The sequence below is a fragment of the Cervus elaphus genome, chromosome 26 (genome assembly GCF_910594005.1).
Source record: "Cervus elaphus chromosome 26, mCerEla1.1, whole genome shotgun sequence".
NCBI lineage: Eukaryota > Metazoa > Chordata > Mammalia > Artiodactyla > Cervidae > Cervus > Cervus elaphus.
The window spans coordinates 10477915-10492098 of NC_057840.1; the positions used below are offsets into that span (position 1 = coordinate 10477915).

The window sequence follows — 14184 nt, forward strand, 5'->3', positions numbered from 1 at the left end:
TAGAACCATTCAACTTCAGCTTCTTCAGCATTACTGGCATAGATTGGATTATTGTGTTATTGAATGGTTTTCTTTGGAAATGAACAGAGATCATTCTGTCGTTTTTGAGATTGCACTCAAGTACTGCATTTCAGACTCTTGTTGACAGTGAGGGCTACTCCATGTCTTCTAAGGGATTCTTGCCCACAGTAGTATATATAATTGTCATCTGAATTAAATTCACCCATTCCAGTCTGTTTTAGTTCACTGATTACTAAAATGTCACTGTTCCCTCTTGCCATCTCCTGTTTGACCACTTGTAATTTACCTTAATTCATGGACCTAACAGTCCAGATTCCTATGCAGTATTGCTCTTTATAGCATCAGACTTTACTTCCATCACCAGACACATCCACAACTGGGCATTGTTTTCTCTTTGGCTCAGTCTCTTCATTCTTTCTGAAGTTATTTCTCCACTTCTCTCCAGTAGCATATTGGACACCTACCGACCTGGGAATTTCATTTTTCAGTGTCATGTATCTTTTTCTGTTTTCATACTGTCCATGGGGTTCTCAAGGCAAGAAATTAGAGTGGTTTGCCATTCCCTTCAGTGGACCACGTTTTGTCAGAACGCTCCACCATGACCCTTGCGTCTTGGGTGGCCCTGCACAGAGTGGCTCATGGTTTCATTGAGTTAGACAAGGCGGTTCTGACTTAAAACGAAAATAGAATTAGAGAAGCTCAGTGAAGTTTCCCACCTTCAGTCAGTTGAGTAAGGACTTTGTGAAAATGTTCCCATTCTTGTGTATAATTACTTACTTGATATTTTTTCTACATTTACGTATATATTTTGACTTTGAGATATGTGTTTAGTAAGTCTCTTTACTGGGAATTTTTCTGTACTATGATGTTGAATGTAAAGAACATCCAGTTAAGATTTTGGGCTTCCAGAATCTAAGTTGAAGTGAATATTGATACCTTATAATTTGCACATTTTTTCCCTTAAATTTGAACCTGGGGTGAGATAATAGAAATACATTTAATTTTTATTCAGCAGTTTCCTGCCTCTTGGGAGAATATATGTTCACCAAGTAAGATTTTCTTAAATGTTGGGTAACAAAGGATATTTGTCTTACAAACTATAAGGGAAAAGCCCAGATAGTTGAAGTGAATGAATGGACAGTTCAGCAGCCGTGGAGTAGAAGCCCCTTGTTCTCTGACCCGTGGCATGCTACCCCCTTGCCTGGTTGCCTTCGTTTACTCCCCAGAGTTCTTTCTCTGCTTATGTTCACACACCTGCCATGAACATCACTGAAATGCATGTTCTATTTACTCTTGTTTCAGAGCTCAAGCATTGACTTTCTAGCAAGCCAAGGATTTGATTTTAATAAGGTTTTTCGCAACGGTAAGATTACACGTGACCTCTCTTCAGAGCTTGTAAATCTGGACTCGGTTGAGAATTATCTCTCTGTGCGTACTGTCTGAGACAGGGTCTCGGATTTCCATTCCAGCCTGTGCAGCCGTTAGAGTTTTTATTGTGCCCCGCTGTTGAAGGCCTGGTCCAGCATGAGTGGCACAGGAGAGGCGCTGCTGCCTCCTTTAGCTCTGATGAGGCCTCTCGAGCCCCCAGAGTCGTTGGGTGGGGCTTGTGCTGTCACTGGTGTGACTCAGTCGCCTGGCAGACTCCCTGTGGGGTATGTGTCCCTGTTGTCTTCCACTGAGACAAGTGGTCCAGTGTCGCATTTTCATAATCGGCCATGTTTCAGTAATACTGCGATGGTCTTTGGAAGAAAAAATTCAGTTCTGATGGCTAACTTGCTGGGTGATGTGCTGACCAGCAACCTGGTGGGGTGGGGGGACCAAGTCCGAGTCCTTGTCCCCAGCGTAGGGCATGATCCCTCAGAGAGGTGATTGTTAAATATTTAATTAATGAACACTGGACGTTCAAGCACATCAGAGTGGTTTTTTTTTTCCTCCATTCATTTACTTCCCTAAAAGTGCCTGGGAAAGCCTCTGTCGTTCCCAGCAGTATTAAGTGCCTGCTGCTCTAAGGTCAGTAGCTACTTTTCACTTAATTATTCTTTTAAACTGCTTTCTTTCCCATGGTGGATGTGTTACTGAGTGAGGTAGGGAAGGAGATATTTCTCAGCAAAGGTTCCAGAACATAGACTTCAGCTACAATCTCTTTCCCTCAGCATGATCTCCTTGTAGGGTCTTTAGGACCATGTCATGTTGGTTGTTTAATTGCTTCAGTGGTGCTGCATCCTCATATCTACTGGTGCTTTTGATATTTGGAAATGCTAAAAAAATTTTTGAATCCAAACTGCTTAACCTAGTGGGTAAACCTGCTGGGTAACACAATTTGGGTATAACAAAGTAATTTTATTTCCTGTGGCTCATGCTTGACTCTGAAAGCCACTATAAAATACAAATTCCACATATAGTTAGAGTACTATGATGGAATGTGTGCAGTTTTTTTTTTTTTTTTTGGCATGTGGGATCTTAGTTCCCTGACCAAGGATCGAACTCATGCCCCCTGCATTGGAAGCATGGAGTCTTAACCGCTGGACCATCTGGGAAGTCTTATTGCAGAAATGTTTTGAAGGAACTACTTTAACCAGATTCCTATGAATGTGTAATTTCCAGCCTGATGGTTTTATTTTCATAGAAGGAGAGAAACAGCTTCATGAAGGATGCTTCATTTTCTAGTTTTGTAGTCAGACCTTGAAGTATTTTAGTCACAACTGCATCAGGGCTCCCAGGCCATCTGTTATTACTGAGACTCTTATCCCTGTGCTTTAAATCTGACCCGGACCTTTATTCCTCTTCCTTATTAAATCTTTGCACTCTAGGGTTTGCACATGCTAGACCCTTTCCTCCTGGCAGCCTCCTTGGACATACCTCTGACTTCCTTGTCTGAAGTGGAACCAGGTGACTGCCGTCACCATTCTCCCAAGCACAGATGGTTTCAGCTGTCTATGCAGCCGGGCGGTAGGCCTTCCACCTCAGTCCAGCTGAGTTCTTCTCAGGAGCCACGGCTCTTCCCAGGGCTGTGTAACCAGCTCTGCCGTCCCCCTTCTGCTGACGTCCTGGGTGTGATAGAACTGGGATTCTAGTGCAGGCTGTCTAACACCTGAATTTATGCTCTTTAACCTCCAGGTGGAATCTGCATTCCTGCAAATGTTCCCCTCTCTTCACCCCAGCCTCAATTATTTTAGGTTCTGTTTGCAAGGACACCAGAAGCCTAGACTTTGGCTCATCTTTCTCTCTATTCCTACCTCTCTCCTCCTTCTGGGTTACTCCAGCATCCACATGGAGCACCTGCAAAAGCTCTGTCGTGTCTACTCCCAGGGGGTCAGCAGTCCTCGCTTCTGCCTCCCCTTAGCTGTCCACTCCCTTAGTGGCATCATGGGTCTTATCAGGAGGAACTGTGCCCACCTCCATCATTTCTCCTTGACAGCGCCTCCTCTCGTCCTTCACATCCACTTGGCTACCTCATTTCAGCAGTTGGTTGATCTCCATTGCTTTCTCACTGTCAGTTACCTCCTACTGTCTGGTCTTAACTTCGCTCCTTGTCCGCCTGGTCCATTATTATCCTTTCTTCTTCCTCTTGCTCCTCTCCACATATTGAACTCGTCTAGCTAAGTCCCAGCCTTAGTTGGTTCTGATCACTCACTTTCTCTCTTCCTGAGCATCTGAGTATTGCAGTAAAATGGAACATACCTGAGCTCATTTGTCACTTTAAATGCATGAGCACAAGCATCAAGTAAGGACTCCATCATGCTCAGAAATCCTACTTTTCTGACTTAGAAATTCCCTTTCTGACTTTCTACGATATCAGTATTTTTACTTTCTCTCTCCAGGCCTCCCTCTCAGCTGCTGGTCATGACTCAATGAAAATAGAAGCCAGCAGGCAAGAGCCAGTTTGTGTTCTTACCACCAGACCCACAGGTCTCCCCGCCGAGCCTGGGCCCAGCCTTTTCACAGGTGTTCCTTAGAAGGCTAGTCCCTCCCTCTGTGTCAGGCACTGGCCCTTCCAGTTTGCCCTTCTGTCTGCTGGATGTTTTCCCTTCTCTGCTGATCATTCCATCAACCTTTGTAAACATTCTTTTAGTGTTGCTGCTGCTGCTGCTAAGTCACTTCAGTCGTGTCTGACTCTGTGTGACCCCATAGATGGCAGCCCAACAGGCTGCCCCATCCCTGGGATTCTCCAGGCAAGAACACTGGAGTGGGTTGCCGTTTCCTTCTCCAATGCATGGACGTGAAAAGTGAAAGTGAAGTTGCTCAGTCATGTCCGACTCTTTGCGACCCCATGGACTGCAGCCTACCAGGCTCCTCCATCCATGGGATTTTCCAGGCAAGAGTACTGGAGTGGGGTGCCATTGCGTTCTTCGTCTTTTAGTGCAGAGCTCCTTAATCTAGTCCAGAGGCTGCTTTCCTGCTATAGAGTGAGTTCTGGAGTCTGAATCTGGGGAAGGTGGTGATGAGTTGACATCTATATTTTGTCTAACCTTGAACTGAATTTGTTCATTTCTTCTGTTAGGAATGTAGGCAACAACCCAGCCACCTTAGCAGTAGCAGGAAGTTTGTCCTCAGTGAAATCCTAGGTATCTTCAAGTGGCATTTTTGTTGTGGCAGATATCTTGAATATTGTTTACCTTCGCCAGTACTTTGAAATTACCATCATTAATTCACCTGCCAGTAGGTCTTTTAAAAAAAATATTTATGTATTTAATTTACTTATTTGGCTGCACCAGGTCTTAGTTGCAGCGCTTGGAATCTTCGATCTTTGTTGCAGCATGTGAACTCTCAGTTATGGCATGCCAGATCTAGTTCCCTGACTAAGGATTGAACCCGGGCCCCCTACATTGGAAGCGCAGAGTCTTAGGACCAGTGGGGAAGTGCCTGCCGTTAGGTCTTCTTATTTAATGTGTTGACCAGGAAGCTGGTATCTTACATTACTATATCATAGATATAAAAAAAGTTCTTGGTAACTATTTCAGTATAATTACTTTCCTTTATAATCTTGTGTATTTTATTTTATGCATTTGAAAACGTCATTTTGAGGTGGGGCCTGTAGATTTCACCCGACCACCAAAGGAGTAGGTGGCACGTGAAGATGAATCACGCCCGTGGGGATCTGTCTGTCTCAGAATAACACTGACCAAGCACACCCGCCCCTCACTTGGTTCCACATCCCCAGCGCCACTTCTGGCCTGCGATGCTCCCACTCAGAGGAAAGCATCTTGAATGAGGGGCTTGCGCTTGCCATTCCTGCCTCTTCCCCTCTAGTTTTCTCTTTACCCACCTGAGCCCGTTTGCTGTCCGCAGCCCTCCTTGGACTTGAGGTCGGGTCAGACTGCCAGGATCTCACACCTTGTGGATCCTTCTTTGTCCTCACTCCGCCTTTGGCGGAATTTGACTGGGTCGATTGCTCCCTCCTCCCCTGGACACTCTCCCCTGGCTTTTAGACTCTTCGTTCTGTGCTTTTCCTCCTGCCTCCCTCTGGACTTCTCCCCATTCTGACTGTTTCGTCTCCTCTGGCTTCAATGTTAGTCTCATATATTCCATGGTTTTATTTACTTTTTATTATTAAATTCTTATTTTGAAATAATCTCAGACTTTATAAATGTTGCCAAAATACCTCAGAGAATTCCTGGTACCTGCCCTCCAGTTTCCTGAATGTTGGCATTATACTGTTTGCCTTGTCATCCTTTCTCTCATTACATGCTTGTGTATAATTTTTTCCCCCCAAACCATTTTAGAGTAAGTTCCAAACATGACATTTCTTTATTCTAACTACTTCAGTGTGCATTTTCCTAAAAACAAGTACCTTCTCTTACACAGTACAGTAATCCAAATTAGGAAATGGATGTTGCTCTAGTACTGTTACCTCATTTACAAACCTAATGTATATAAGTTTTGCTACTTAGAGTAAAAGAGAAAAACAACTTCTCCCCATCCAGATTCACTCTGGGCTCACACGCTGCATTTAAGCTGTCATATCTCTTTGCTCTTTTACAATCCAGAACAATTTCTCAGTCTGTCTTTGATTTGAGTACCTTGACAGTATTTTGTAGCGGAGGCTAGTTTGTGGCATGCCCCTCGATTGGGACTTTTTTGATGTTTCCTCAGCCAAGTCCAGTACTCTTGCCTGGAGAATCCCATGGACGGAGGAGTCTGGTAGGCTACAGTCCATGGGGTCGCTAAGAGTTGGACATGACCGAGCGACTTCACTTTGACTTTTCACTTCCATGCATTGGAGAAGGAAATGGCAACCCACTCCAGTGTTCTTGCCTGGAGAATCCCAGGGACGGGAGAGCCTGGTGGGCTGCCGTCTATGGGGACGCACAGAGTCGGACACGACTGAAGCGACTTAGCAGCAGCAGCCAAGTCCAGAGGCATCGATTCGTCTCGGGCAGAGACACTGCAGATGCGTGCTGCTCAGTACATCATATCAGGAGAACGTGACACCAGTGAGCCGAGTTACTGATGATTATCGCTCTTCTGTTTACTTTTAGAAAAACACACGTACAGTACGTCATCTGTTAACCATTTCTAAGTATACAGTTGGCTGGTATTAAGTACATGCATATTGTTGTGCAGCTTTTGGTGTTTGGAATGTTGATCAGACTTCTTCAATTAGGTTTAGCATCCACTGATGAGTCTTGCTTGAGACAGTTATTACTGCTGACAAATGATGATTTTCTAACTTCATCATTGGTTCCACAGTTTGTTAACTGTCCCATGACTTGTAATGCCCCCCTTTATCCTGATGACACCTGAATTTGTATCTCAGCACCTTTCTCCTAAGCTTTAGCCTTTTATTTGTAGCTCTTCATTTATATGTACATCCCTAGATGATTTAATATGTCCAGGAGGTAGCTTTTGGCTTTATTGGGACAACTGTGTCCATTTATTTTACTCACTGTGTGTGGCTGTTTTCATGTTACAAAGATGTTGAGATCTCATGTTGCCATAGAGATCTCCATATGGCCCATAAGCCTAAAATGTTTCTTGTTTGTCTCTTTAAGGAAAGGTGTACTGATCTCTGATCTAAGCGGTTATCTCCTGCCTGGACAACCACAGTGAACAGTTCCTTCTGGCTGACCTCCCTACTTCAGTTCTCATAGAAGTCCAGATGGTCTTTTAAAAACATGGAGCAGGGCTTCCGTGCTGGTCTAGTGGTTAAGAATCTGTCTTGCAATGCACATGGGTTTGATCCCTGGTCCAGGAAGATTCCATATGCAGTAGGGCAGCTAGCCCGTACATCACAGCTACTGAACCTGAGTGAGCTCTAGAGCCTGTGCCCGCCATAGCTAGAGAGTAGCCCCTGCTGTCTGCAACTGGAGAAAGCCCGTGCGCAGCAGCAAAGACCCAGTGCAGCCAAAAATAAATAAGTAAATAATTTTTAAAAAGTACATGAAAATAACGGAGCAGATAATGTGATTATTGTGCTTAAAGCCTTGCAACAGCATCCCGTTGTCCTTAGAATAAGTAAATTCTTACCGTGGCCTCTAAGGGCCCGTGTAATCCTGCCCCATCCTCTACAGCCTGACATTATTCCGTTCTCCTGCTTACAGCTTCCTTCTCTGGAACTGTTTCTGGAACAGTCCAAGCCATTTCTGTCCTCTGGGCATTTATGTCTGTTCCCTGCCTGAAATACTCTTCCCCCAGTTCCTGCGTGTCTGATCCATGCTCACCTTTTGGGTCCTCCTGCCTGGTGGCCTTCTTTGGTCGTCCTAAGGTTGTTCCCTTCACTACAGAGCAGGACGCATCTACCTTGTTCATCATTAGCTCACCGGCACCTGGTATGGTGCCTGGCACAGTGTACATGCCAAATTACAATTTATTGAGAGATGAATGAACGAATGAGCACATGGAGTGAATGAAATAAGACACATACATTTCAAAATCACTTGCTGTTTCCATTGATTTTTTTTTTTTTTGAGCTGTAGTCAAATATGGTCTTTCCCAAGTATTTTAGACTCTGTGGTTTGTTACAAAATTTTTTATGATAAACAGTGACTTCTGCTAATACACACTTTTAAAAATTCTGTTCAGGAATTCCGTACTTAAATCAGGAAGAAGAAAGACAGTTAAGAGAGCAGTATGATGAGAAGCGTTTGCAGTCCAACGGCGCAGGTGCTCTGTCCTACACGTCTCCTAACACTTCAAAGTGTCCCGTGACAATTCCTGACGATCAGAAGAAGTTTATTGACCAAGTAGTGTAAGTTCCTAAACTGAAAGCAGACGTGCGATGAGACATGTGTCTTGGGGCAGGATCGATGCCTGTATCTCAGGCTTGTGATACCCACACACAGCGCACACAGAGGGTGATGTGAGGGCAGGATTTAATTGTGGCATACCTGAGTTTGTGTTATATGTTGTTCAATCGCTGAGTTGTGTCCGTCTCTTTGCGACCCCATGGACTGCAGCATGCCAGGCTTTTCTGTCTTTCACTGTCTCCTGAAGTTTGCTCAGACTCATGTCCATTGAGTTGGTGATGCCATCCAACCATCTGCTGTCAATTGTAAATGGAGTTTTGTGTACTGTGCGCAGAATTGCCATGTGTCACCAGGCCTGAGACTGCCTTGGCAAGGGGGCAGACCTCTTGTGTGGACCACAGGCCTGACAGCCACTGTTCCCCCAGAGGCAGAGGCCCATCCAGATATTGCAACATATCTGTGTTTTTTTTTTTTCTGTTGTGGTGAAGTTCTGACAAGCAAATGTGCCACGGGAGGAGCGTCTGGTTTTGCTTAGTTTAGTTATCAGTATAACTGCTGACTCATTGGAAAAGACCCTGATGTTGGGAAAGATTAAAGGTAGAAGGAGAAGAGGGTGACAGAGGATGAGATGGTTGAATGGCATTACTGATTCAATGGACATGAACTTGGGCAAACTCTGAGAGATGGTGAGGGAGAGGGAAGCCTGGCATGCTGCAGTCCATGTTGTTGAGACGTGGACATAACCTGGCGACTGAACAACAGACTACTTGGCGACTGAATAACAAAACTACTTGACTAGGAAAGTAAAAATGTAAATCACTTGTATCAATGAATCCTTGAGAAGTTGTCACTGACTCATTAATAACAATGACAAAAAGAATCTGCCAAAGTAAAGTATTTTAAGCCTTACTGAACTAAAAAGTTATGATTTGGTAAAATTACATTGTCATATGTTACTGCTTTTGAGTATGGTGGTTCTTTTGATTGATGACTTCGTTCCTTAATGATGCTGATGGTCATATTTTTATTCTAATTCTTCAGAAAGAAAATAGAAGATTTATTACAAAGTGAAGAGGACAAGAACTTGGATTTAGAGCCATGTACTGGGTCAGTTGCCTTGAATATTTTCACTTGTTCTTTTTTGGGAAAGGTAGATGATTTCTGGCATGTGCTCTTCTTGGTCTCTTAAAAACATTCATAAATAGTCTTTTTATTATAGGTATGTTCCCAAGATTTCAGCACTAACTTTAGTGTTAACGCAGTGGGGAGCATGGTATATTGAGACACTGAATGAGTGCTTTGTCCTGTCCTGGAGGGAAGAAAACTGTTATGCACCTCTGCTTTAAGACATGCTCAAGAGTGCGTAATTATTGTAGCCTTGATGTGTGCTTCATACAGAAAGACTTCAGAAGAGCCAGAGTCCATTGTTAGGCTATTTCTGTCCTTTTCATTTCTCTCTGCAGTAAAAAGCATCGGTGTTTCAGAGTCAGTAATTGAAACAGCCTGCTTTCCTTCCTTCTCCTTTGTGACTAGCTTCAACAGAAGTGTTTTAATGCATCTGTCTACTTAAAATTCTGTTCATACAGCCACAGGAGGTAATATTTTGGTTTGATAAGGACTTCTGCCTCTTTTATAAAGGCAGTATAATAATAGCAGTGATAAAGAGCATTTTCAATTCATTAGTTCTCTTGGAGAAGGGAATGGCTACTTCAGTATTCTGGCCTGGAGAATTCCATGAACTGTTCCATGGGGTCGCAAAGAGTTGGACATGACGGAGCGACTTTCACTTTCACGTTCAGTTCATTGATTCGGCTGTGTCGGGACACAGTTGTGGCACACGGGCTTGTCTCGCAGCTTGTGTGGTGTGTGGACTGAGTTGCCCCTTGGCATATAGGATCTTAGTTCCCCGACTAGGGATCAAACCCGAGTCCTGTCCATTGAAAAGTGGATTCTTAACCACTGGACCACCAGGGAAGTCCCAGTAAAGAGCATTTTGATGAAGAAAGGTGGTGAGGAATCCTCCCACCTCAAGCATCCTCTCTGTTCTTTTTTGCATGTTAACTGTCACTTCTAATGAAGCCTCTTTTAAAACTTATGTGGTCTTTCCCAACCAGTGCTTGGTCAGTTTGAATTTTGCTTCAATGATTGCAAATTAATACCTTTTCATTTGTTTTCGTAGGTTCCAAAGAAAACTGATTTATCAGACTTTGAGCTGGAAGTAAGTGTTTATATTATACATGAGGGCTCTGTGAGGGACCCAGGATTAAAAAATTAAAAGCAGTTTTTTAGCCTTTATTTCATTTTTGATGTTCTGCTGGTTTTGGTGACTTGACCATACTGTGTTCTTGGGCAGTGCTTCATTTTGTTACTGTTTTCCCCCCAATTTCTTAAGTTAAATACCCGCTTAATTTATTTGCTCTTGCTTCTTAGTAGCTGCTGTAAAGGCTTTACAGTTTTCTTTTAATGATCGATTTGGCATATCCTAAATTGAAGTATTATTTGAAGGTATATGAAGGTATGTGTAGTACCTTTGAAGGTATATAATAAAGTTTGGCTTTAAGACCTGGGAAATACTCAGGTGAATGGTCTTTGTTTTTCTTTTTTGAAACAGGATAATTTTTACTTAGATTCTTGTCATTTAATTTATGCAGCTTAAAATATTTAATTATATTAGGCTGCCTTCTTTACTATATTTCAGTAGCATTGTACACAAAATTTTTAATTTCATACTTTTGCTGTTTATAAGAAATACTGAAATAAAGTAGATTAAATGAAAGGTGAATGCTTTTTCTAAAGCAGGGATTAGACCATGGGTGGGTTTCAGGAGGCCTGTGAATCTCCTGAAATAATGTCCAAAATTTTGTATGTGTTTTTTTCTGGAGGTGTTTCCATTAGTTTAGTTATATTTTCAAGTAAATCTCTTAACTTAGCAGTTGAAGGTCAGGATTGGAGAGATGGATGTTTGCACTTGACTTTGTTTGGGGTTCTTGTTCTTTCGTTAGAATCTGCCAGTGAATTTACTTTGACCAGACCAGGAAAAGGGCCATTATTATTTGATCAGGCTCCTTTCTTCTCATGTTATCCTTGCAACATACTCCCTATGGATTCCAGATTCCTCTCCTTGGCAGATGCCAACTACTGTGCAAGCTTACCACAGAGTTACTCATCTCAAACCTCCCCTGTGTGTGCCCCAAACCATCTAAAGAGACCTTCAAAATTTCACTTAGGAAGTAAGCATTGTGACATTTAGAAGCAAGATTTGACTGTGAAGTAATGTGTTGACTGTATTATATGATGCCTGACATTTCAGAAACTGTCTAAGTCCTAAAAACTTAATTTGAAATGAGATACATTGCTGTATTCTAAGAGCAGAGATAGGGAAACATTTGGAAACTGAAATATTATGGAATAGGCTTACTCTACAGTCTTCCTGTAGTGATATTTATTGCATACTTAATAAAACTGATGTAATGAAATTATAGCTATATAGTTGTTTTAAAAGTACTTTAGGGTCTTAGCTGTCATTATCTCATCTATTGATAAGCACGTTTTCTTTCTTTTCTTTAGGTATCCCAAAGGCATTCATGTTGAGACTTTAGAAACTGAAAAGGTAACCCCAAGGCTTATCCAGGGCCAACATTAAATGCACTGAACCAGTGCCATAGTAATCAAATACAAAGTGCAGTCAGATCAGGAAGTTGAAAATCAGAGTTGACTCCCATACGCATGAGCTGGGCGACATTGGACAAGTCATTTCCCCGCTGCCAGCCTCAGTTTCCTCATTTGTAAATCCACTCATGAGCATGGTGATGATGAGCTCTACTGTCTCACGGCTTTTTAAAAAGTAGTGGATGGAACTGAACTTTGTAAACTTGAGAGCATGCAAATGTTAGTACGTGTTCTCATCATCACAGAAAGCTGGTATGCATGGTACTCCTGGAGTAATTGCTTCTTGTTACATGGGCCACTAAAATTAGGTTTTAGAATCTGGGGCATAAGCATGCTGTCATCATGTATTCCCAGAGAGCAGTGATAGAACCGAAATGGGTAATGGTGGGCTGATGGTGGGTTCCTTTGACGGAACTATAGAATTTTAGAATTTATTTCATTTCTGTAACAGTTGATATCTGGCTGTCCTTTTTATAATGCAGAGTGAGAACTTTTCCTACCGTGTCTGATAAATGTTGTCCACGTTCCATTGCCAAGAATGTGTTGTCCAAAATGCCTGTTTAGTTTTTAAAGATGGAACTCCACCCTTTGCTTGGTTTTAAGTATGTATGGAATGTTATGATAGGAATAGTAGTAGTGGTGGTCAGACAGATGGAAATGGTGCGGAGACAAAAATATACATGTGAAATAAACTCAGTATTTTAAAAAAAAAAAAAAGAATTTGGTTCTTGTTCTTAAGTGAGATGTATAATTAAGAGATTATGTATTAAATCTTGCTAGAAGATAAATCTCAAACTTTGACACAGGAGATTTTGTGGTGTTTGATTGATCCAGAATGCAGTGTGAGAAAGAAGATGCTAGTTACCCGACAAGTTACTGGAAAATCCAGGATTTTTCTCTTATGTTAATAAGATACAATACAGAAATTTTTTAAATTGAGGTAGGGTTGACTTACAGTATTAGTTTTAGGTATATAATATAATGATTTAAATTTATATGGGTTACATAGAATTTTTATTTTAAAACCAACTATTTTTAAATCCATGTTCAAGTACAACATCTTAGTGTCCATTATGGAGTGTCTTACTCTCACAGTCTCTTGATATTTATAATTGACTCTGTTGGGGTGAATTAATAAATCATAGGAAAATGTCATGGAAACATGGAGATGAGTTCTAGTTTGTAAAGCAACAACTCAACTTTGGTGGCATTTCAAGATACTTTGAATGTGTTTTTCCCCTGAAAGACTGTGCACTGATAAAAAATTATAACTTCTAATGGTGGCAGAACCTGAATTTCAAGAGGGTGAGGTGGGTCGGGTAGCTTCCAGAAAATTGAATATCTGCCTTATGTCTTTTAGAAAGAGCGATACATTGTTATCAGCAAAGTAGATGAAGAAGAACGCAGAAGAGAGCAGCAGAAACACGCTAAGGAACAGGTGACTGAACTACACTCATTTCCTTTGGGTGAGAAATGCCAAGAGAATTGTAGAGCTTTTGTTAGATTCAATTTAGTGAATCATTTTCTACCATAGAAGAGTTGAATTCATAGCAAAACCTGAAAGAGAATGAGGGTAGGTATTTAGATGTAGCCAGCAAAGTGAGGGTGGCATTGTGGTGGACTGTCTTCACCTCCGTGAAGCCATCTCAGAGCAAGAGTTAGTGGCTATCATTCAGACTTTGTGTCACTGAGCATCTCAGCCCATTAAGTGATCTCACCGTGGCTAAATTCAGGCCCGGTTAACTAGTTTTCCTAAAACAAAGTTGAGACGATATGGGCCTACAGATGCATGCTCATAGTTAACGTTGGAACCTCACTCTAGTTGTCCTCTGGAGAATGGTTTCGAGCAGGAAGACTAGTTAAGCTGAAGAGTAACCAGCTAAGAGACACCAGTGGCCTTAAACAGGAGAAAGTGAAGTGGAAGTGTTAAATGGTCTTTCATGTCCAACTCTTTGCGACCTGATGGACTGTAGCCCACCAGGTTCCTCTGTCCATGGAATTCTCCAGGCAAGAATACTGGAGTGGGTTGCCATGCCCTCCTCTAGAGGGGCTTAGCTTTGAGAACAGGTTTTTTTTTTTTTCTTTTAAAAAAAATATTGTCTTAAAAATTTAATTCTGGTAAAATATGTAACATGAAATTTACCATCTTTGCCATTTTGAAGTGTTCAGTTCTGTACTGTTAAGTACATTCACATTGTCCTACAACCATCACCACCATCCATCTCCAGACTATTTTTATCCTGCAAAATTGAAACGCTATACCCATTAACTAGTAACTTCCCACTCCTCCCATCCCCCAGCCTCTGGT

General features: G+C 42.0%; 1 protein-coding gene across 1 annotated transcript in view; it reads left to right on the top strand.

Annotated features, from left to right (window-relative positions):
* The window catches only part of LOC122684278, an 831075-nt gene that overhangs the window by 73924 nt on the left and 742967 nt on the right, over window positions 1–14184 (top strand). The window contains 6 exon segments of the mRNA XM_043888282.1: window positions 1324–1384; window positions 8044–8209; window positions 9249–9314; window positions 10387–10425; window positions 11775–11817; window positions 13237–13314. Of these exon segments, the coding sequence (XP_043744217.1) occupies window positions 1324–1384; window positions 8044–8209; window positions 9249–9314; window positions 10387–10425; window positions 11775–11817; window positions 13237–13314 (453 nt within the window).